At 43.3% G+C, this 24,904-nt stretch overlaps 2 protein-coding genes across 5 annotated transcripts in view; one reads left to right on the top strand and one right to left on the bottom strand.

Moving 5' to 3' along the window:
• Positions 1-2,001, bottom strand: part of LOC143283779 (uncharacterized) — a 26,708-nt gene extending 24,707 nt beyond the window's left edge. For all 4 annotated transcript variants that reach the window (XM_076590139.1, XM_076590140.1, XM_076590142.1 and 1 more), the window contains exons 1-2: positions 1,683-2,001; positions 179-998 (exon numbers count right to left, since the gene is read on the bottom strand). In XM_076590139.1, the coding sequence (XP_076446254.1) occupies positions 179-742 (564 nt within the window). In that variant the 5' untranslated portion in view covers positions 743-998; positions 1,683-2,001. The remainder of the gene's footprint in view (positions 1-178; positions 999-1,682) is intronic.
• LOC143283797 (uncharacterized) lies at positions 1,150-24,904 on the top strand. Its single transcript, XM_076590168.1, has 8 exons — positions 1,150-1,155; positions 2,141-2,240; positions 16,897-17,168; positions 18,046-18,330; positions 18,858-19,205; positions 19,695-19,997; positions 21,336-21,482; positions 23,387-24,904. The coding sequence occupies exons 1-8, from the start codon at positions 1,150-1,152 to the stop codon at positions 24,557-24,559; spliced, it is 2,634 nt and encodes an 877-aa protein (XP_076446283.1). The 3' UTR covers positions 24,560-24,904.

Genomic DNA, 24,904 nt, shown 5'->3' with positions numbered 1-24,904 from the left:
CCGGGTCATTCAATTTTATTAGTTTTTCACACACTCTCTCTCTCTAACATGAGAAAAAGATGCGTCAGAGCCCTGACATTAAAATACTCTCTCTCTCTCTCTCTCTCTCTCTCTCTCTCTCTCTCTCTCTCTCTCTCTCTCTCTCTCAGTGAGTCAGTCAATACCAATTTCGTCTCACCTGTTGAGACACAATCTGCTCGGTGAAGACTGGATTTTTAGCGCCTAGTTGATCAGTTCCAATGCTGGCAGCCCCATTCTCCAACCGCATTTCGGAAGGCAAAAGGGCCAAAAACTCAGCATCTCCGGCCTTCAACTTACACCACTGGCTGGGAACTGAGCTCACGTCTGCCGATTTCTGTTCGAAATGTCGTCTGCTTTCGTGTTCCTGCGCCACGGTCAGGGCCCGGAACTCTGCAGTCAGTTCTGTCAGGGTGAGTTGAGAGGGTGTTTTCCCTTTGAATCTCAGGCCTCTGTCTTCGAAACGGTCTCTCTGGCGCGAAAACCCTTCCCCGAAACATTGCGTCGTGGAATCTCCGGGATCCTTCTTATCCGTGGGACTTTTTCGCGGGGTTTCACAGGCCGAGTTACCGTGTCCTTTTCTGACGTACTCGCTGCTGTGGCAAAGATCCTGACCCGCGGAGAGCAGTTTTCGTCTTCTGACGTTCCTGAACAGAATCTCCACCAGTCGGCACAGATTTGGCGTCGGCAGCGGTGGATTGTTTGGATATGAACCGACCTCCATGACTGACCATATGCAACATAGATTATAGATTTACTTTCACCTCTCACTCCTCCCCTCTCTCTGAAGGAAAACAGTCGAAAGCCTGTGGGTTAATTATCCGGCTCTTTCGACTGAATCGGACGGTCCTCCCACGCCACCTCTCAGTTTCGCTCTCACTCATGAAAAGCGGCCGATGTTAGGCCTACATGTCGGCTGTCAATTTACAAAGATCCCCACATCCGTCCGTCGACACTAGTGTAGTAAAATTCGTTTGTTCCTGGAAAAGAAGACAATAAAGGCAAATATAATCTTCAGTAGTGCTACACAGTCCGTAGCAGCATCATGTACAGTATGTGTGTGTGCGTGTTTGTGCCACAGTGTGTGTGTGTGTGTGTGTGTGTGTGTGTGTGTGTGTGTGTGATGTTAAAATGCCGGTGGGCTTCATACTTTCACTTACGGCTCCGACGGCGTAACGGCTACTTATGTTGTTGTTGTTCAGTGTTTGTTGTTGTTGTTGTTGTTTTCGTTCATTTCTTTTTCGAGCAGTGAATTTCTGAACCTATGTACAGACAATAAACCATTACAGTGTTCATTTTCGACGAAAACATACTTAGAGTAGCTGTGATGTCAGCAACTCTTCTTCATTCTAACTGGCTCGGCTCATCTGATTATCTCACAACACCCCTCTGTGTAGCACTGATGGTCTGTAGTGTTATACCCACCCTATTTTTACAGCAGTGTTTATACGGCCCCGATACTTTATCAGTGTAAATTGCCAACCCGCTTGTTGACAAACATACGTACCGCGCTTTAATGAAAACGTATGCTGTTCTTCATTCCGTTCGTCCAACAATGAACATTGCGTTGAGATAATGCTAAGCGGGCTATGTATACTCTGTGAACAATATCCTCCTCAATGGAAAACAGATACCAGAGCTTCAGAATATCGATTTGAACTGACCTTCAATCTCTCAGATGAATCAATCGATGTCTGGTTTTGAGTGCTAGTGTCTGTGTCAGTGGCCATCCGTGTTAGGTTTTACTTCCTGTCCCGCAAACAACAGTCGCGCCAGTGCGCCGGCGATCACTCAGAGTGCGGGCGCGCGGCGCCGCCGTCTCGATTGACGTCAGCTGTTGTCTGCCTATGTCAAGGACGTTTTGAAATCTGACTCGAATCACGAACGCATTTCCTTGTCAAGCCAGAAAGAACCAACTGTCAGCTCGAAAAACAACAATTCAGTGTACATTGCTTTCCTGATTTTCGTTGATGTGTGACGGGTATGGCCATAACAAAACCATTTCATCTTCCAAACCCAAACCCAACCCCCCAACCCCCTATGCACTGCCCCCTCCCCCCACCTGCGCGTTTCGTTCTGCCTTTTTCAGACAAGTCTAAACAGAATTCATTTTCGGACACAGCTGCAGCGAGTGGCACAGTGCGTGCTTATTGGCACGGCGCAAATTCTGCAGCAGAGCGCGGCTGCATGCAACAGCAGAACTGGCCCGCGCGAGGCGTGGTGTGAGTGTGCGTGTGTGTGTGAACATCGATTTAGTGTTCTCGGAAGAAGCGGAAGAATGCTGTCTACTTTCGGTTCTGCATCTCTCTCTCTCTCTCTCTCTCTCTCTCTCTCTCCGCTCCCTGTGTGTGTGTGTGTGTGTGTGTGTGTGTGTGTGTGTGTGTGTGTGTGCGCGCGCGCGCGTGTGTTACTAAGACGGTGGAAGGGAATACCGTATGTGACCGCACATAACTAGACTCTAAAAGAAAGTCTAAACACACACCCCCACATAAGTCCATCTTCACAGCTGAACTCATAGCAATTCTAATGGTGTTAAATTTCATGATATCCTTTCCGAAAACTATATTTCAGATTCTATTTTGTGTTGATTCTAAATCAGTTCTTCACGCTATTGAACTTATAAAAGAAACGGTTAGGTATGAACTCATTATTGAAATTAACCATTTGATTCACGAACTCTTACTAAGAGGCTCTCACATAACCTTTTGCTGGATTCCTTCTCATTGCGGTTTTTACTATAATGAAAAAGTTGACATTTTGGCTAAAAAAGGAGCTAGAAGCTCCACGAAGGAGTTAGATTTAAATATTTCGCTTTCACTACAGGAATGTTACACCATGGTAGAAAAAGTCCAACGGTCAAAATTTCAGTTTGAGGAAAAACTCACCAATAACTCGGAGTTACATAAGAACATACAGAAAATGTATGGTTTCATGGGAAAACACTACCATAATGATTTTCATAAGAGGCAAATTATTTCTCTAATCTGCAGATGGAAAATGAATTGTTTTAGGACAAAATATGTCAGTAATGTTTTTTGCATCTGTGGTGCTCACATAACTGCCGATCATATACCAACTTACGATATGTTAAAGTCTCAAATCCCTAAACTGAAATCATCTTCAGTGTTGACGATCTTCAGCAGTCCATTGCTAAAGCATGACTTTTTCAACTCCTTGTTAAATAGTCCAGTTGGTTCGCTGCTATAGTTGTTAGTTTTTCATTAGAAATATGTTATATTGTTATGGGTTTTTTTTGGGTTTTTTTTTTTTTAAACAAAACTTCAGTCAATCATTTTCTATATGTAACACACACACACACACACACACACACACACACACACACACACACACACACACACACACACACACACTTTCACATACTCGCATGCGTGTACAGTAATCCCCCCAATCTCCTCCTCCCACTCGATTTTTTTTTCCTGCCCTCGTCTAATATCACTTACAGTGAAAAGACGTTAAACTAAAGAACGAACGGACACAAGTTTACACAAATCATTTGTATCGCTCATCTCTGACTTTGATAAGTCACCACATCACGTTTTCGGTCTATCATCTCAAAGATCCTTTGTTCCAAAGCCGCGATTTTCAAATCATTTAAGCATTCCTGGTCCCACATTGCATGACACACGTGGGCGAAAGTGTTCTGTGTCAACAAGATATACACTGACACGTCCCACAGTCCGTTTTTGACAGACAAATACGTTTCACAACGAAACGTAGTTTTTAAATTAAAGTATGATAGTCAGTCGTGCCCGACTATGACCATCAGAACAGCAGAGGAGGCAACTGCTGTCCCAAATATCTGGACTAGAATTTGATTATTGTGGTGAGTGTCTTGCCCAAGTTACATCCCCACTCTCTCAGCCAAGTGTGTTTTACGACAGTCGGCATTGGGATGGTTACCAAAGGCCAACTACCCCCCCCCCCCCCCCCCACCCCCCCGCCCCCCAAAGGATACAGCACTAAGAGTCAGTGCAGTCTTGCCTCCTAGTTTAGTCATAGTCCTTCACAAAAGACTAAACTTTACTGTAAATAACTTCCCACTGCAATAGAAAAACAATTGATCATACAGCTCTCACTTTGCTGTTGGCCCAAATGTAAGCTTATGTCAATGTGTGATACAAACTGAGTTTTAGAGCAGAATAACGATAAACGTTTTACAGTTTCAACAATCACTGCTCCTTTCATCCCGTAAACGAGAGGACATATTGACTGACCAAAGCACTGCTATGGCTATCAAACCAGCCGCGGAAAAGACACGAACTTATTCACAATATTATGAGCTGGCTGGCTGAAAAGCAGGTGGAGCTGAAAATCAGTTGACGAAACTGATTCACAAAGTTAGCGGCCGAAAATTCAGTCCGGCAACAGATGACAACAGAGACAATGTAGGATTTACACTCACATGAGGACATAACACCCAGTTAGGACTGTGGGGAGGGGGGACAGGGGGGGGGAGGGGGAGGGGGCGGAGGGGGGGGAGGGGAGGAGCGTATGTTCTGTTGATTTCGTGTTTCATCACACAGTTTTGAAATCGATGGCTTTTCATACTTCAGGGGGGATTATCGATTTCTGCTCATTCTGCAGCGTTCCTGTTATTTGTTGTTGGTGTTGTTTTTATTTTTCTTTCTTTTATTCATTTAAAAACATATCGCTGTTAATACTGTATTGTGCTGTGTTGTATTGCATTGTATTGTATTGTATACAGTGTATTGTATTGCAATACTTTTCATCACGACATATATATCTTTGTGTGAAATTCGGGCAGCTCTCCCCTTGGAGAGCGCATACGTCGCCACAGTCCAGCGCCACCCTTTTTCCTTTTTTTTTTTTCTTCTTTCTCTTTTTTTCCACCTGCAAACGTGTTTCGTTTTCTTTCACAGTGGATTTACCCCCACAGAATTTTGCCAGGGACAATCTTCTTTTTTTCTTTTTTTTCCTCCTTCGTGCGCTAAATGCAGTATGCAACGCGGGACCTCGGTTTATCGTCTCACCCGAAAGACTAGCACCCAGACATCCACTCAAGGAAGAACAAAAACAAACCCAGTCCGTATGTGAGGATCGAACCCGTGGACAACTGGTTTCCCGGTGGGGCGCATTACCACTGAACAATCGCTTCCACCTTTCGTTTCTTGTCACATGATGCACCAGAGCCCAGGCTTAAAAGCGCGTCGCATTGGTGTGGGTTGTATACACCTCAGGGTATGGCCTTCACTGATACTCGACTGACACAACGGTCTGTTGCATTACCTTTACGTTGGAACAAAAACGCAGTTGACGACTGAATTGGCTCCGCTGCCGGGCTGCTGGAGATAGCGACAAAGCTGGCAATTTGCATTGGTGATATGCGAAGCTCTGGCTTTTGTGGCTGCGTGCAAGGGTTGAGTGTGGGTTATTGTGTCAAGCTGACCACACACACACACAGGCACACAGGCACACACACACACACACACACACACACACACACTGAATTACGAAGCTGACAATCAAACACTGACAAATAACATTTTATGTTGGTACTCCCTGACGATATATTGAATTATCAAGAGAGGAATCGTTGAGAAAGACAGGGACACAGAGAGAGATGGGGAGAGACAGACAGACAGACAGAGAGAGACAAACAGAGACAGACGGAGAGAGATAGCTGGAGAGAGAGAGGGAGGAGGACACACACAGACAGATAGAGACAGAGAGGCAAAGAGCTAGCGGCTGACAGGCTCACAACATAATCATATCTAAATAATTATTTCGAGTATTCATCTTTGATTCCGCCCTCTTTCTACCCTGTTTCCCCTCTGGCATTCAGCTCTCCAGTCTCACGATTTTTATGATGCGTATTCAGCTTACAACCAGTCCTTGTCACTTAAACCTTACTTGACTAATGTCAAATGTATAAATATATAAATATCAATAACAAATGATAAAATGATGTTAACTTACTTTTTCCACATGCCTTGATTCAGTAAATGAAAAGTTGTATGCTTTTTCTTGTATGGGTGATTCATTCCATAATTGCTATTGATTACAATGATATAGTTATGGAATGCTGGGTATTGGTCTTGGTTATGACTTCCATATGTTATTGTTAATGTTGACTGTATTCAGATTAAAAAAATCTTTTTATGTTTTTTTTTTGGGGGGGGTTTGTTTGTTTTTTTCTTTTCCATCTATTCTGAATTGTCATATTAAATTTATGTACAAAATAAAACGGTGGTCGACCCAAGAAAGTCCGGGAAAACACGGAAAAAAGAAGAAAAAAAAGAAGGTAGGATTGGTAATTACTCGAATGTTGTTGGGCAGTGGTGTTTAAATTAGTCTTGGACTGAGTTCCACTGGCTTTAAACAGATGCTTGGGGTATTGACTTTTGTGTTTTTCGTGTTGGATTAATGGGAATGTTTTTTACAGTTGGTGGTGCATTCCTTGTTGTAATCTTATGCATTGTGATTCCTTTGTTATACTCAAACCTACGGATCAGTGGGAGAATAATCCAGAAACGAAGTCTCCTGAAGGAGTGCCAGCTTCAGCCCCCGTTGATGAAAATTCAGTAAAAGCTTCACGGTGTTCGCATTGGCGGAGGAGTAAAAAAAAAAAAAAAAAAAAAAAAAAAAAAAAAGTATAAATATGCGCCGTGTTTTTTCGCGGTTTAGAATTGGAATGTCCAACTTGCGCTCACACTTTTTGCAGTTTAACTATGATGGGCAAAGTAGGAATTGTCCTTTTTGTGATGACACTCCGGAAACCGAAATGCATTTTCTTTTGGTCTGCCCTAAGTACTGTTCCCTGCGTTCTCAGTTTATTCCTGTTAAATTTCACAAACATCCAAGTGCATTTAAGATGTCCATGTTGTTATCTTGTGCGAGTGAGAGATTGGGTGTTAGTATATGCAAGTTTGTATTCAAAGCATTTTCGATACGAGCAAATGCTCTAGAATCGTTATCGATGCCCATGTAGTTCAATGGTTGTCCTAATATTCATTTTCCTGTATTAATTCTGTTTGTCCTTGCAAACTCCATTGTTATGGATCTGTGGTCTGACAATTAAAATATTTCGACTTCGACTTCGACTACCCTGTTTCCCCAACTCACCATTCATCCCACCCCCTCCACACCTACCTGTGAAACGATGACATTCAATTGTGGAGGATTGTTTTACCAAAATGTCTACAATCACCAGTGTGTGTGTGACGGGACATTAAACAAAATTCCACTCCAGTCCACTCCAGGCTCACAACGCTTCTCTCATCATTGGCCACATTTACATTTATTCATCAATTTATCATTATTGTTATTCATATTATCGGTATCATTCTCTGTTTGTTTGTTTTTCTATAGTTTATCATGTCATTTCTCCCATCTATCTATCTATTTATTTTATCTTATTTTTTTTTTTTTTTTTTTTTTTTTTTTTTTGCTGCCCCATCATCTGCACCGTTTCAGTGGCATTACTCCCACGCCGCTCATTTAGATTCCCCCATACACAGCCACACCCGGGTTCATCCGTCGCAGTTCCAGCGTCGGCAGTCCACAGGGAACCATCGATGTTAGGTCGCCAGGAGGCCACACACCAGAGGAGACCCTGCACTGCTGCTGAGTCACTTCGGTGGTGTTCAGTGGTGCCTGTTCTGTTTTAACGTACTTAGGACACCACCTACTAAGCCCCCTACTAACGACAATAATGGCTTAGTCGCGGAGCCAGACTGAGTGAGCGTCCCTCCCAGAGTGGAGACCGCCACCACGTCCCTCAAACAACAGTCCCCCATGAATCTGCCGACACTGACGACATTGACAGGACTCACCCCAAGCACGGAAGTGGAGGGGTATCGAAACTGAGGTCACCGTGAGAGCAGGGCATGAAAGGCCACAGACTTTGAGACTATTTTGTTTATATTGATGACGATGAAGGAGCAGGAGGATGACGATGATGATGACGATGTTGCTATAGAGGTCCATTTTGGTTTGGGACTGCGTGACAAGGCTGTACTCTACGCTTCCTGTCATAATGATATCCCGGCGTTAACCAGGCCCAAGAGATACAGACACTTGCAGTGTTGGTCAGGTAATTAGAGCAACACACCCAAAGACGCATCCTTGAAGCGGATGACACTCGACTGTGTGGTCCCAGTCTCCCCATTTAAGCCCACAGCACACTCAACTCTGGGTAGGAGCCGGCCACGGGCCGAAAAACCCACCTCCGCTGGGATTCGAACCCGCGTCCTCCCAGCCGTCAGTCCGCGACGCTAACCACTTCGCCACGGCGGCTGGTTATTTTTCATTTTTGTTTTTATTTACTATTTATCAAATCATTAACTTAATTGCGTATCTATTTATCTATTTTTGTGGCTTATTTTACTTCATTTCTTCCCCCCCCCCCCCAACCCCCCCAGGCCTGACTAAACGTGTTGGGTTACGCTGCTGGTCAGGCATCTGCTTAGCAGATGTGCTGCAGCATATGGGGATTTGTCCGAACGCAGTGACGCCTCTTTGAATTAACTGAACTGACCAAATGACTCGATCCTGGATTCTGTGGTCAGCAGATTCGCCCAGGCACCTCAGATCTGACTCCCGGGCCGGGCCAGATTGCATGAAGTGATCTTTACAGAGCTAAGTTTACTGAGAGCTAAGAATGTCCCTTTAGTATATTTGTATTTGTATTTCTTTTTATCACAACAGATTTCTCTGTGTGAAATTTGGGCTGCTCTCCCCAGGGAGAGCGCGTCGCTACACAACAGCGCCACCCTTTTTTTGTTTTGTTTTTGTTTTGTTTTGTTTTATGTTTGTTTGTTTTTGTTTTGTTTTTGTTTTTTTTCTGCGTGCAGTTTTATTTGTTTTTTTCCTATCGAGGTGGATTTTTCTACAGAATTTTGCCAGGAACAACCCTTTTGTTGCCGTGGGTTTTTTTTACGTGCGCTAAGTGCATGCTGCACACGGGATCTCGGTTTATTGTCTCATCCGAATGACTAGTGTCCAGACCACCACTCAAGGTCTAGTGGAGGGGAAAAAAATATCGGCGGCTGAGCCGTGATTCGAACCAGCGCGCTCAGATTCTCTCGCTTCCTAGGCGGACGCGTTACCTGTAGGCCATCACTCCACTCCCATCTTAGGCTGACCTGCCCTCAAGCTCTGCAGAGTGGTATGGAATTAACCGTGAAGTTAGGAACATTCTTATCGCTAAGCGCAAACTTAGCGCTGCAAAGTTCGCTCGTGCAACCCAACCCACTGGTCCTCAGCTGGCTCGCACCTCACGCCCTGGCGCCCACTGATCTAAATATAGGTCACTGCCTGGCACGTGCGCTAAGTGAGGCAGCAACACGGGATCTCGGTTTATCGTCTTCACCCGAATGACTAGCGTCCAGACCACCACTCAAAGTCTAGTGGAGAGGGAGAGAAAATTCTGGCGACTGTGGGACTGGAACTAGGCGGACGCGTTACCTCTAGGCCATCACTCCACTCCCAAGTTAGGCTGTCCCTCAAGCTCTGCAGAGTGGTCATAGGCGTCCAAGCCATGTATTCTTTAGATCAGTGTGTCCAAGCCCACGGACTAACGAATAACGTCAGGCTTTCTTGACCTAAAGGGGGGACAAGGCAGTGCAAAAGAGACCAAAATGATGATTTTTCATGATTTGGGTTTTTTGATGGATTTTGATTCTTGAACATCTCTTCTATCATATGCATTTTTTTTCCCCACTGTAAAGATGTTTTTAACAATGAAAAAAAATTGCTTGCTGAATCACTTTATTTTGTTCAGTTTCGACGCAAGTCGTCATGTTTCTGGCCTTGACAACATACTTTGGACTTGCTCAATGATGAGTAAACCTACAACCATGAGACTTTGCATGATTATTTTATAACGTGTTATTGAAGTTTTGTCTTATGTATGAAAATATTCTCTGGGTTTTAATTCATAGCGGTTCTCATCTTTTTACCCATTGTAAATTTTGAAGATTTCACAAAACCCAAACTTTCAAAAATTCATTTAAAAAAATACGATGATTGAAAAATCAACACAGTCTCATGTGAAAATGAAGATGTCATTGTGTATCAAGTCCACATAACAACAAATGATTGCATGCACCACATGGACCACAAACCCGATTTCTTTGATACATTGTTTGGCGGCCATTTTGATTTGGTTCCATAGCAACGGGTATTCACAGAAATCTAAGATAACCTTTTTTTGTGATCCACAAGTGATGATACACCTAGCAGACAAAAAAAAAAAAGAGAGAGAGATAGTTGGAGAGAAAAAAAAAGTCGTTATTTGACTGTAGAAAAAGTCCTGAAGAGCGGTCACAGGCGTCCAAGGTTACGGACGTTCGAATAACGTCAGGCTCTTTTGACCTAAAGTGATAAGAAACTCTAGGAAGAGCTGGACAGTACAAGGTCTTCAGAGAAAAAGCCATTGGTCATAGGCGTCCAAACCTATCGATTTATATTTAAGGCTGTCCAGCCCTTGATCTCCGCAGTCCGTGTTCCAGTTCTCTGTACAAGACCCAAGGCCCGATCTACTTGTGTGTTGTTGTTTTTTGTTTTGTTTTTTGTTTTTTGTTTTTTTGTGGGTTGGGCGGTTGTTTGTTGTCGTTGTTGTTGTTGTTTTCCAGTGGGTCGCCTACCTCTACTTCCCAGCCAGCAGACCTCCGATACCCGAACGTCACTCACGTGCGTTCGTTTGCACAGCTCTGATTGGTTGGTTGACAGCATAAGCCACACCTACTACTCTGCCAACCGCTGTTCTAATGAAGTGGCACCACCAGTGAGTTAGTTGTTGGAGTAGTATGACTGTTGGTGACAAAGCGGGCAGTTTGTTTGTTTGTATTTGTTTCGGCGAAATGGCATTTGTGTGACTGGTTTGTCTTCTACAGATCGTTCAAAATGAAGGTAAGCTTTGGAGGAAGTCATTATACAGACAATTGATTACTTAACAGAGACAGAGAGGGAGGGGTGGCGATATGATGAAATAGAATACAGTATCACAAACGTTATTTGGTTATAGGCCAATGCCAATGTGGGCTTGTTGCTCTCTCTTTCTTTCTCTCTCTCTCTTTGCACCTCTCTCTCCCCCCCTCTCTCTCTTTGCACACCTCTCTCTCTCTCTCTCTTTCCTTTCTTGCTCTCATTCTGTCCATCGTGGCTTCCTCTTCTGAACCTGATTCAAATGATCCCAGGGGCTGTTGAATTGTTCCTCATGTTATTTGCAGATGATGTATTTCTTTTGTCTGACACGGCCATAGGACTTCAAAATCAGCTGAACGTATTCAAATAAGAAGCAGATAGATTATTTTTCAAAGTTGATCTCGAGAAAACAAATGTAGTGGTGTTAAGAAAAGGTGGTTACCTATCTAGACATGAAAGATGGCACTATGACACTGACGAAGTGAAGGTAACTAATGCTTATAAATATCTCGGTATGATTTTTACAACTAAGCTGAGTTTGACAAGGACAGCAGCAGAGATCTGTGGAAAGGGGAAGAAGGGGGTTATATAAATATTAAGATGTTTACGTAAATTAGGTACGACAGATTCATACATATTTTGAAAACTTTTTGATACTCAAATAGAACCAATGACAACATACGGCGCCGAAATCTGGGGACTTTCTGATATCAAAGATTTAGAAAAAGTACGTACATTAGCGATTAAACGTTTCTTAAATGTTCCATTACATGCTTCAGATACTGCATTATATGAAGAAATTGGTAGATACCCATTATATATATTAAATCTTTTGTGAAATTTTTGAAATATTGCTTAAAATTGATGTGGCTACCCACATCGAGATTATGTAAGCAGGCGTATGAAATGTTACTAAATGAACATGAGAGAGGGAAGGAAAACTGGGTATATCTTGTAAAGAAGACATACGCTGTAAATGGATTTGGGATTGTGTGGATGTGAAGAAGGATTTGTTTCAGAATTCAAAGATAGGCGAACTGCGTCATATAAACAAAACTGGCACTGTAAAATGGAAAGCATTGAGAAATATAGATGGTTTTAGACTTTTAAAAGTTTATTTCAAACAGAAAAATATATCACAATCGTGACCAGCAAATGGCATCGAACAAGTCTCGCCAGATTTAGATCGAGAACGCCTGGGTTAAATGCTTATAAAAAAATTTTAAAAAAATGGTTTCAAACTGTGCCCTCGTTACTCTCCCCTTGTCCGATGTGCGGTCATTTAAGGGAGGACGAGATACATTTTTTGTTTAGTTGAAAAGCTTATGATGATTTTCGAGAAAAATGTGTTGTATTCAAAACAAATTTAGCAAAGAATGAAGATATTTTTTGGAATGCTTAATCTAAATCAGGAAACTTCATTACAGTCACTTGCAAATTTCATTGCCGAAGCGAATAACATGAGACGAACAAAACAACAATAGAATAGTCTCAGGTGTTGTTCATTGTGAAAATTGAAATCTGTGTTGACATTTTCATATGGAAAATACTTATGTTATACATTTATATATTCTTTTTTTTTCTTTTTTTTTTTTTTTTGTTTGTTTGTTTTTTGTTTTTGTTTTTATCTACATCACATTACTTTGAATGGATGGTCGAACTGCATTTAGTTGTACAAATCGATTGATTTCGTTTCGGATTTTTAAAAAAAATCAATATGATTACTATTGATATATGTTGTTATTTGTATCATGAACCCCAATGTCATTAGGCCTGTAAAGCTATTGACATTAAAGCATTAAAGTGTTCAGTGTTCTTTCTCTCTCTCTTCTGCATTTTTTTTTCGGGGCTTCCAACCTCTTCTTTTTCCCCACGCGTTTCTTTTTCTTTTTTTTTTAATCCTTTTTTTTATCTGAAGCCTCCATCCTACTATTATTCCCACATGTTTCTTCCCCCCCCCCCCCCCCCCCCCCCCCCCCCCCCCGGCCCCCACCCCCTCCCAATTGAGTTTTATATTTACCTTTCGTAGGCCATGTTGGCCCACACACACCTTAACTCATCGCCAGCCTACCTTACTGGGTTTTCCCCCTTTTGTCTGGGGAAGCTTTTGGCCCGGTGTGTTTTGTCTTGAGGCGTGCGTTTTTAGTGTGTTTGCCAGCGTGTTGGCGTGCGTTTTTAGTGTGTTTGCCAAGGTGTTCGATGTTCTAGTGTTCTGCTGTATACATTCTGATCATGTATGGCAAGTGATCACATTTGACTAGGCTCATCATTGCTCCAGTGTGAGTTGTTGTGTTAAATATTTAAGCCTTTCTGTTGTCCGTCTTTTCTCTCTCTCTCTCTCTCTCTCTCTCTCTCTCTCTCTCTCTATCTATCTATCATCTCTTTCTCTCAAAGAGAGAGCTCGCAAGAGTCACATGCGCATTGACATATTGTTCACACTATGTGATTCATTATGTAATATTTTTGTTAGATGCCCACTCCTTTGTTATGGGCCGGAGGCCTAACAATAAACCATTGTCTTGTCTTCCTTGTTCCTGACATTCTCCAAGCTGTATTTAAAATAAGTAACATTGCTGTTAGAAAAGCATTAATACGCTTCAGGTTAGGTGTTTCTCCCTTAAAAACTCTTAGATGTCGCTTCATTGTCCGATCACCTGAGAGTATGTTTTGTCCATTTTGTAAAATTGCTCCAGAATCTGAAATTCACTTTTTACCTCACTTGTGTAAACAAAGTGAATATGTTTTAACCCGGTGTTCGGTTGTCTGTCTGTGTGTGTGTGTGTGTGTGTGTGTGTGTGTGTGTGTGTGTGTGTGTGTGTGTGTGCGTGCGTGTGTGTGTGTGTGTGTGTGTGTGTGTCCGTGGTAAACTTTAACATTGACATTTTCTCTGCAAATACTTTGTCAGCTGACACCAAATTAGGTATAAAAATAGGAAAAATTCAGTTCTTTCCAGTCATCTTGTTTAAAACAATATTGCACCTCTGGGATGGGCACAAAAAAAATTTAAAAAATGAAGCCTAATTATATGCAAACTGCATTTACTGTTATGTTTATATTTTTTGTATTCTCTAAACTTGGCACTTTGATCTGATATTCCGACCCAACAACAAGAGCAGTCATTATTATCATTTTTTTGTTCAAACAGCAACTTCTTTTGCTGAGCATGGAAGTTTTATTTATTTTGCAAACGTTTTGGTGCAGGTAGTAAAAAAGGGAAATTACTCTGTAATTAATGCTAGGGGACCTAATTTGCTTTAAACTGATCTTTCTCATCTTAAACATTACATTTTGAAATTATACTCAATACATAAAAAGCTTGGATTATTTTTTTTAAGTGTATCACAAGTGAGTCTTGAAGGCTTTGCCTCTCTTGTTACTTTTCAGTTCAAACTATCGCGACATCAGGGAAGAGTATTTACCCCGTAATTTTTTCTCCCGACCATCAGCGTTTTATATGACACTTTGGATGGCCAGTGACAAACACTGTAAAGTGGTTGAATGGTATATTTTTGAGGCTTTAAAAAAGAGGCATTTGGATTTAGAGAAAGTGTACAACAGTTAACTTAACAAATTATGACAAATTAAAACGTGCTTAACCTTAAATACCTCCCTAACCGAATAATTATCAATTGCACTGCTACATATGTATGTGTATGTCTGTACCATTGTTTGTATGTTTTACTGATATGTATTCAATGTGTTGTTTACCTAAGTTTGGTGTTTGCTTTTGATGCACATTATTTTTACATATCCTCGTCCCTTTGACATGGGCATATGGCCTAGTGCATTAAATCATCTGAGTTCTGAGTTCTCTGTCTCTCTCTCTGTTCCTCCGTCCCCCCTCTCCCTCCCTCCCCCACATCTCTCTCTCCCTCTCCCCATGCCCCCCCCTCCCCTCCCTCTCTCTCTTTTAACCCATCCCATAACCACAAAAAAGTGGCTTGTCATCTCTTTAACAGTTAAACAGTGAACAATTCTTGTATTCCCTTTCAGTGCCTGCATTTCTTTACATGCCAGGGGTTTTAGGTGACCTAGTGTATGCGTGTTTGTATGTAACAGATATATATATATATATATATATATATGTATGTATGTATGTATGTATTATTGTTTCATAACTGGATCTCCGGAGCGTACGCGCTAATGGTTGCAGTTACAATATCGCGTGAGTATGCCGTTTTTTGTTGTTGTTTTTTCCACCACAGTCGAGGTAGCGATGGTGGTGAATGTAATGCTTTTTTTTTCTTTCTTTTTTAATTATATGACAGTATATGATATTGCGTGGCATTGCATTACATCACTTTGCATTTAATCTTTATTGCATCGTGACATGCATCCGAAACGATTTGTAAGTTGATCGTCATTCTCTCCCCGCTTCGAAAGCAGCTAAGCAGTCCTTCCTTTGGAATCCCGGAGAGGTGGGGCGGGGGGAAGGGAGAGGGAGGGCGGCGGGGGGGTGGGGTGGGGGGGGTCTCTAAGTATAATTAGTATAATTAGTATCCCCAGCTTCTAGAAATTCCGAGATAGAAATTCCCCCCTTTTCTATCGCTATCTTTGTTTCTGTTTTTTTGTTGTTGTTTTTTTCTTTTTTTTTGGGGGGGGGGGGGTTCAAGGAAGCCATGACTTTTTCTTGTCTTATTCTGGAATTGATATCTGTGCACTCTTATTATGTTTTGTTGTTGTTTTTTTTGTTTTTTTTGTTTTGTTTGTTTTTTTGTTGTGTTGTTGTTGTTTGTTTTTTGGGGGAGGGCAAATTGTGGTTTTGTATGCCTGATATGATTTTGTTAAGTTTGTTTAATTATGTCTTGTTCAGTGTTTTTTTTTGTTTGTTTGTTTTTTTGTTTTTTTAATCCTCTGTTTAAAAAATTGACGGAATGATCAGGGTCAATGGAATGCTCTTTATTTATGTGCGTATATGAATGACTGAGCGTACTTGAGCCCAGTTTTATTTCCCGGGGTCGTTTTTGTTTTCCCCACAGATTCTAACTGATCGACATTTTTCACCCCTTTTTTTATCTTCTTTTTTTTCTTTTTTTTTATCGTTTTTTTTTTTGTTTTTGTTTTTTTGTTTAGCCCTGTGTGATCATGTGGTTTTTAAGCAACAAAAAAAAAAGAGGAAATAAATGAAAAAGAAAAAAAAAAGTGTTTTACCACGAAGCCTACACACTCCACTTATAGTATCAATGACAGTGGCGAGGGATAATCTGGAAAGACAGCAATGCTTGTGAAAACAGCAGCAGGTTATAAGGAACGGAGGCCGCAGCAGCAGAATCTGGTTAAGCCAACGTTAGGACTTCCGATCCTGTGTTCATCAGTGATCGGAGTTCGGTTCCGTGTTTCAGCACGGTTTTGTATCGCATTGTATTGTATTGCGTACCTCTTTTTTTTTCACATCATATTTCTCTGTGTGAAATTCGGGCTGCTCTCCCTAGGGATAGCGCGTCGCTACACCTAGAGCGCCACCCTTTTTTTTTTATTTTCCTGCACTTTTTTATCTTTAATTCGTTTTCCTATCGAAGTCGATTTTAATACATAATTTTGCCAGGGACAACCCTTTTGTTGCTGTGGGTTCTTTTACATGCGCTAAGTGCATGCTGCACACGGGACCTCCGATTATCGTCTTATCCGAGTGACTAGCGTCCAGACCATCACTCAGTGTCTAGTGGAGGGGGATAAAATACTGGCGGCTATGGGATTCGAACCAGTGCGCCCAGATAAGATTCTCTCGCGTTCTAGGCGGTATGCATCACATCTTGGCCAACACTCGACTCATTGAGAAAAGCATTTCACTCCGATTTGCCTCACCTGGCTACCTGACTTCAGTTGGGGAAGGTTGAAACGGCCGGAAGGAGAACAGTTCGTCTGGCATTTCTATGCCGAGCCCTCGACACAATGGATGATTTTTTTTTTTTTTTATGCCTGGCATTGCCTGGGTTTCACTTCAGCAAATCTTGTGTTTTCCCTCCACAGTCCGCCAGGCCCTTTGCCAGTCCCCCATGATAACGTCAGGCAAGGAGTTCGTTCTGGCGTTCCCGATCCCCGAAGACATGGATGTTGAAAACCATCGGCTTCTGTTCGTCTCCAACCCTTCTTCTTCGTCTGCCGCCACTGTAACTGTGGCTGTTCCCAAGGAGCAGAACGCTGCAGGACTGAAGAACATCAGTGACCATCAGGTCCGTCCTGTCAGCTCCGTAGTGATGTCATACGGGATGAAGGACGACGTCATCCACGTCTGCAGTGACGTAAGTGTTGTGAGGATGTGTATGTGGCAGAGTCAGTTTCGTGTTTCTAAACAAATGACATTTTGTGTGTAACAGCATCGAAAGCAATATTGACGACGACGACGGTGATGATGATGATGATGGTGACTGCAAGGCAGAAAAAAAAAGATTGAAATTCATGACCGTTTTCAGATCCTCGGGAAGCAAGAGAAATGTATTTTCCATATTATCATAATGATAATAATTATGGTGATGATCATTATGATGATAATGTGGAGGCTTATTATACAGCGTGGTTCCCCGCTTTCAAGAGCAGGCTCACTGCGTTTTACAGTAAACAAAACAAAAATAAAAACAAAAAAATGTAACATTTTGAAATATAATAATAATGATAATCATAATAATCATAGTGAGATAAAACAATTCACCACCCACATATTCACAGCACAAAAAATGGCGCATCATACACACACACACACACACACACACACACGCGCGCACACGCACACACACACGCACGCACGCACACACAACACACACACACGCGCGCGCGCCTGTTTTGGGTAGGTTGGTGGTGGCAGGCGTGTGTATGTTGGCGATAGGTGGCATTTGGTGGATGCATTTTGATTGTTTGTTTGTTGTTTTTGTTATATTGTTTTCCAAATCTGGCCGTGACAAATTAATGCGAAGGCCAGCACATCCAAATTTAGCACTGCCTAAGTTTACCATCTAACATGAGTTATATTGTGTATTTAACGTTTTGAGTCAACTGAACTCTCTCTCATTGTTTCGAAGTTTTCTACCGCGTTTCAAGCCATAAGACTGTCCTAAGCTCCAATAGATAGACATGTTTGTTCGCACTGTCCTTCACTGACTGAGCGGTATACCTTCTACACAGCAAGACATCGTGGTGCAGATCGTGGTTCTGTCTGAGGAGAACGGCACCACGCCCACGTCCAGTGCCGCCACCCTGATCTACCCGACCAGCACCCTGCATAAAAAATACTGGGTGTCCAGCACGTGCAACAGCTCGCGCTGCTTCATCACCATCGTTGCTGCAGAGGAGGGAGAAACGACTGTGAATGTAACGGTCCGAGTGGAACCACAAGGACACTCGGTCTTCTTTGAAGGAACGCGGTACCAAAACAATTCTGTCATCAACCATGAGATTCAGCAGTTTCAGGTACAGAGCATGGAGAGATAAAGACAGAGACACAGAGAGAGAGAGAGAGGGGGGGTGGTGAGGGTGAGGGGGCGAGGGGGGGTGAGGGGGACGGGAGCGGGGCGAATGGAGGAAGAGAAAGAAGATAACAACAACAATAATAATAATATGGTGCTCTATACCTTGCTGTCGGAGCAGGCCCATCATCATTTGACTGGAAACAGTTCAAAACAAACAAACACCCCCACCCCCCACCCCTCCACCCAACCACAACAACCACACCTCCAGACCAGTCACTCATTCTTTTCCTTCCAATCTTGTCACACACACACACACACACACACACACACACACACACACCAAAACACACACACACACACACACACACACAAAAAAAGTGCTCCGAACGAATATGTTCTGCACTTTAAAAGACCACGTTTCTGTAGCTAATTTTATGATGTTAAACCGTCATATCTTAAGTCTGACTGTCTCCAGAGCACATTCGAGTTAACTCATTCCTTCCGATCTTTTCTTGTCCCCTCTGACAGGTGATGAGGCTGCAGTGCGAAGATCCACAGTGCGACCTGTCCGGTACAAGAGTCCAGTCCTCCAAACCCGTTGCAGTTTTCGTGGGAGCCATCTTCAACAGAACAGGCTTTGCGGAAGAAGTGATGCAATATGAACAAATCCCTCCGATTCTGTACTGCCACGATACAAACCATAAAAACCAAAGATGTCTACCTACCGATAAGAACTACACGTACATTCTGGCACCACTTTGGAAGGACGAGATCGTGGAGGAGGTGAAATTTGTTGTGCGCTATGAGGACATTCTGCGTCTTGATGCAAGGCATTGGTATCTGTCTGCACCCACCAGTACCAATAAAGACAAAGGGGTATGATGATGCTGACGATAATGATAATAATAAAAAGAAGGATGATGATAATGACAAACAACAGGCGGGCGCGTACATGTCTGTCTGCTGCAGAACTCTGTGTATGTGTGTGTGTGTGTGTGTGTGTTTAGTGCGCGTGCGCTGTATGTTTTCTTGTATTAGTTTTAATTTTTACAGATTTTTTGTGGATATGTTCGTATTTATTTGTCAGTGCAACGAAACGTTAGCCTGAGAATATATAAGTTATGTTTGAATTGACTTCTGCCTTCTTTCGTCGCTCTCTCTCTCTCTCTCTCTCTCTCTCTCTCTCTCTCTCTCTCTCTCTCTCTCTCTCTCCTTTCCTTCATTTCTCCCCATCTTTTCAGGACTGGATGAAAAAATATTTTATGTTTATTTCGTTACCCTCAGTAAGTAAAATAAACAAATTAACTAATTTATCAACTCTCTCTATCTCTGTCTCTCAATCTGTCCCATCTGCCCTGTATTCAGCGGAAGGTTCACCGTTTCACCATCACCGGAAGCGACACGGAAGTGCAGACACTGACGGCCTACAGACGAATCATCCTGATGCAGACCACGCGGTTCAGCGCTCTGATGCCCTTGCCGGTCAACTTCTGGGCGTCCTCGTGTTTCCTGGCTCTGCCTGAAGACAACCGACTGACGGAGGACATGGAGGTGGAGGTGGTGATTTTGCTGAGCTCGTGGGCGGAGGACTGCCTCCACACGACCGATGATGGTGTTCTTCTGGAGACACTGCAGAAGGCGATGAATGTGACTAGACAGTGGGCACAGGTGGGTGAAGGTGGTCCCCAGAGTGTTAGAGTGAAGGGCGGTGTGATGAGTGCGTTGAGTGGCACCTTCAGAATGGAAGGGACTGAACAGAAGCATGCACGTGCCTATGCCTGGTGTTCAGCATGCACACCGCCGTGCATAATCTGTAGGCTTGCTGCGTATACGCAGACAATCACGTGCACTCCTGGACGAGCACGTACGCACATGCACGCGTACATAAACTCGCGCTGAAACGAGCGATCAGTAGCATACGTGTATTCGCACAAAAACATGCACGCATGCACATACACACATGCACGCGTGCATGCGCAAATTGATGTATGAAGTTAACTGAAATACTTATTTGAAAAAACAATCGTGCTTGTACTTATGGAAGAGGTGTTTTTGTTTTTTCATATGCCAACACCAATCTAAGAAACAGTGTGTTGTCTTTATTTAGGATTTCACTCTTTCCCCTTGTTGCTGTTGTGTTCATGTCTGCTGCTGCTGATGTCGTTGACGTTGTTGGCTGCCTTTTGACTCACTTGTGTAATCAAAGTGAGTCTGTGTTATTACCCGGTGTTCGGGTGTGTGTGTGTGTGTGTGTGTGTGTGTGTGTGTGCGCGCGCGCGCGCGCGTGCGTGTGTGTGTGTGTGTGTGCGTGCGTGTGTGTGCGTGCGTGTGTGTCTGTGTTTGTGTGTGTGTCTGTGTCTGTGATTAACTTTAACATTGCCATTTTCTCTGGAAATACTTCGTCTGCCAATACCAAATTTGGATTGAACATAGTAGGGAAAAAATCTTCACAGTCATACCAATAGTAGGTTGTAAGTCTTCCAGTTCAAGCTGTATTTCTGGATCATTAACGGTTTATTTCGTTGATGCTTGATCCGGAATCCAAAAGTACCGTATTACCGCATCCCAGTTGCAGGAACGTAGGCTATATTTGGTATATTTACCTCGATACAGTAACATATTAAATTGCACTATAAAAAAAAAATGCAACAACATAGCTTCAAAAATCAAATTTGATTGTGTGACGTCAGATGCGCTGTGGCGTTGTGGATAAGACTATTTTCCTCCTAACAGAACATGCTTGGTTCGATCCCGCTAACATGACAGGGTTTTTTTTGTGTTGTAGTTGTTTGTTTGGTTGGTTGGTTTAGGTGTGGGTTTTTTTGTTTTTTTTCCCCAAGCTTATTAATACTTAACACAGAACGCTTTTTTATCTTTTTTTTTTTTTTTCATTCTCGTGATTGCTTTGCTGTATACAGCGCCTATCACAGGTGAGTCTTGAAGGACTTGCCCCTCTTCTTCTTCTTGTTGTTATTGTTGTTGAGGACCGAACGTTGATGTCCTCAGGTGGGCCAGCCTGCCGTGGTGAGGGCCCACGTGGACAGGGGCACCAGGGCGGTGATCCACAGCAGGTGCGGGCCCATCAGTGCTTACCTGTCGGCCTGGAGCCTTCAGCATGGCTGGACGATGGCTTTGGGCTCCGTCCGGTCGATGGTAATACGACAATAATAAAAGATGACTATGTTGATGATAACGATAATAATAATAATAATGACTTTTTATATAGCACCCGATATTAGCGTCAAGGAGGACACACACGCATTCAAACTACTTTGTATATATACGATACCAACGCATCTACTCATTTACACACACATACACGCACATACATACATACATCAGCAGGTGCGGGCCCATCAGTGCTTACCTGTCGGCCTGGAGCCTTCAGCATAGCTGGACTATGGCTTTGCGCTCCCTCAAACAGACTTCAGTGGTAATATAATAATGATGATGATAATGAAAACGATGATGATGATGATGATAATAATAGTAATAATAATGATAATGATGATGATGATAAGGAGGAGGAGGATAGCAATCATTGATTTCATAAAGCACATGGCCTTATCTTCAAACTACATAAAATACGTACAGTCTCTAAATGCCTTCGAGGCTAGGCGTTGGACTTCTGATCCAGATTTCAGCAGTGGACAGAATTCGATGCCCCGTTTCAGCATCATGCTGTGTCCTGGTGAAAGTCGCTTTGCTCCGAGCGTCCTCACTCCACACACGTGTGAATGGGTAGATCTACCTGACTTCAGTCCTGAAGGGAAGGTGAAAAGCGGGGGCGGGGAGGAGAGGATTAGGTCCCGCCTTCCACTGCTCAGCCCTAAGCATAGTAATTATGAATTCTTTGCTCCTGTTACCGTAAAAGGAAACGGGGTGTTGAGCCTTTACCCATAACTTATATGACAACAAACTTACACACACACACACACACACACACACACACACACACACACACACACACACACACACACACACACACACACACACACACACACACACACACACACACACACACACACACAAAAGATTGCAATAATGAAAAGGGAAATCACGAATGATGTTTACAAAATAATATTGCTGAAACGACAATCATGTAGTGCTCGTAGCATTGCTGAAATAGGCAGGTTTTGATGGCAAGCTTGAGAAATGAAACAGATGTGGAGTGCCTGACATGAGAAGGGAGATAATTCTAAAGCTGAGGGCCACAGAAACCATGGAGCTTTTGTGGTTGAAGCGACCCTCACGGAGAATGCCGTTGGCAGAACGGATTGAGCGAGAACGGGAAAATGGATCAGACAGATGAACGGGAGTAGTCCCTGTTACGATGATGAAACAAATCCACGCAAATTTGTGTTTTATTCTCTCTGAGACTGGGAGCTAACGGAGTTTCTTCAGAGGCGGAGTGTAAGGCTCAGGGTGTCGTGGTCTGAAGTTAACACGTGTTCCTAAATTTAGAACTTTCTGCAGCGGATGGAGGACAGGTTCAGGACAGCCAGCTTGAAGACAGTTGCAGCAATCCACTGCCGCCTGGACAGGAAGCAAGAAGTTATCATGTCTTTGTGGGATCTTCGGTTATGAATTTTCTGACTGAACGAATAAGTTTTCAGTTCAAAATTTCAAAACCTGACGAGGCTTATGAGATATGTTGTTTCACTGACCGACTGGAGTTCACAGCAAAGTTCCTTACACTGTCAGACAAGCAGATATCACAAGAACCTACGGTGAAGGCAGAAAACAGTAATACCTCAGTTTTGCCATCATTGAGCATGAGCATGTAGTCATCTTCACCCTCTGTATGCGACATCACATCAGAAACAGAATATATATATTATATATATATATATATATATATATCTGTCTCTCTATTTCTCTCTCTCTCTCTCTCTCTCTATATATATATATATATAGAGAGAGAGAGAGAGAGAGATCTGTGTCTGTGTGTGTCTCTGTGTGTGTATACTGGAGAGAGAGAGAGAGAGAGAGAGAGAGAGAGAGAGAGAGAGAGAGAGAGAGATTCTTTACAGACGTACTCACTTCATGTCCTCCAGATGAATACCACAAGCGCCTCAAGCTCCACGTCAACTGACTGCACCAAAGTTCAACAAACAAAAACCTTAACCTTCAAGCACACTATCCAGTTAGCAGTACAGCCACAACCCATGCTGAAGACTCTGACTACTCACACAGCCACCACCGAGACCCACGTGACTGACCCGACCACTAACAAGCTCCTGAGCTCCCATCCAGTCACAAGTTCACCAACAACGGCAAGAACAGACGAAGTCACCACTGACAGCAGCACCACAGTCCAACAAACAGCAAACACCACTTCCGAGCAGAGCGACACAGTGTCTCACTCTGAGCACACTGCCCAACCAGTGACACACCCACTGCCCACTCAACTCTCCACTGGACAGTCCCTAAACACCATAAACCCAGCCACAAAGTCAACCAGTGAGAGTGCCTTAACTGCTGAAACAGCCACCAAGAGTACGTTAGCCGCTGAGCCATCTACGGCGGGCACTCTCCAAACTCAGTTATCCACTGACAGTTCCACCACCACTGTGACAACCAGGCTGGAGACACTGACAACTCACATGGCTACCACAGAGACCCACGTGACTGACCCAACCGCTACGAACCTTCTGAGTCCTCAACCAGTCACTGGGGAGCCCATGACTGCTCAGCCAGTCACAACGAAGCTTGTCTCTGATCCTTCAACCGTGACAACTCCTCAGACTGCAGAACCTGGAACGTCACCAACTGCTCATCAGGTCACGGCAGAAGTGACAATTCAATCGGAATCCACCGAATCCCCAGCGACCAAAAAGAAGCCTTTCCTCTGTCCTTGCAGTGCGAAAGTCAGAGCCAATCAAAAGTATTTAGCGGCCACTATTCCACAGTCCGGCCCTGAACGAAAAGCATTCAAAGAGGCCATCCGCCAGGAGATCCACAAAGCCCTGGCTGTGAACAAGACCACCCTGTCCAGAACCCGAAGGTCCAAGCTCTCTGAAGGCGACGTGAAGATAGCTTACGGCATTGGGATAGGTCTGGTATTGCTCACGATGCTTCAGCTGCTGCATTCTGCCTACAACATGCAAAAATGTGGGGTGTGCGGAAAGCGGGTGAGGCGTGGGAAAATAGAACCGCTTGAGAAGCGAGACGACAGGGGCAGGCACAGGAAACGCAGCAAGGTGCCCCGGATTGAGGAGATCGTTTGATCGCACCTCAGCAGGTCAACTTCGTTCATAAGTGTCTGGTTTTTAGTCCAAGATGAATCACTTCAGCTTTGTTTCTTTCGCATGCTTGAGTTTTGTGGCATTGCACCGCTGTTTGTTTAAAAATTCCATCTCACTGAGAAGGCAAGTGCTTTCTCTCTCCGCCTGTCTGACTTGTCATGTGCACACATTAGCATGTGTCAAACATTGACACTGACTGTGTGTCTTTATCTATCATGAGCACACATTCTCTCTCACCCTCCATCCTACTCTCTCCCTCATACCTGTATATTTTCAAGAAAATGTGATGGGACTGCGGCACAAAGGCAACATGGATTGTCTGTTGTT

This window comes from Babylonia areolata, chromosome 7, assembly GCF_041734735.1.
Source record: "Babylonia areolata isolate BAREFJ2019XMU chromosome 7, ASM4173473v1, whole genome shotgun sequence".
NCBI classification, from domain to species: domain Eukaryota; kingdom Metazoa; phylum Mollusca; class Gastropoda; order Neogastropoda; family Buccinidae; genus Babylonia; species Babylonia areolata.
The sequence above is the reverse complement of the archived record's forward strand: the minus strand, read 5'-3'. Positions and strand labels throughout refer to the sequence as shown.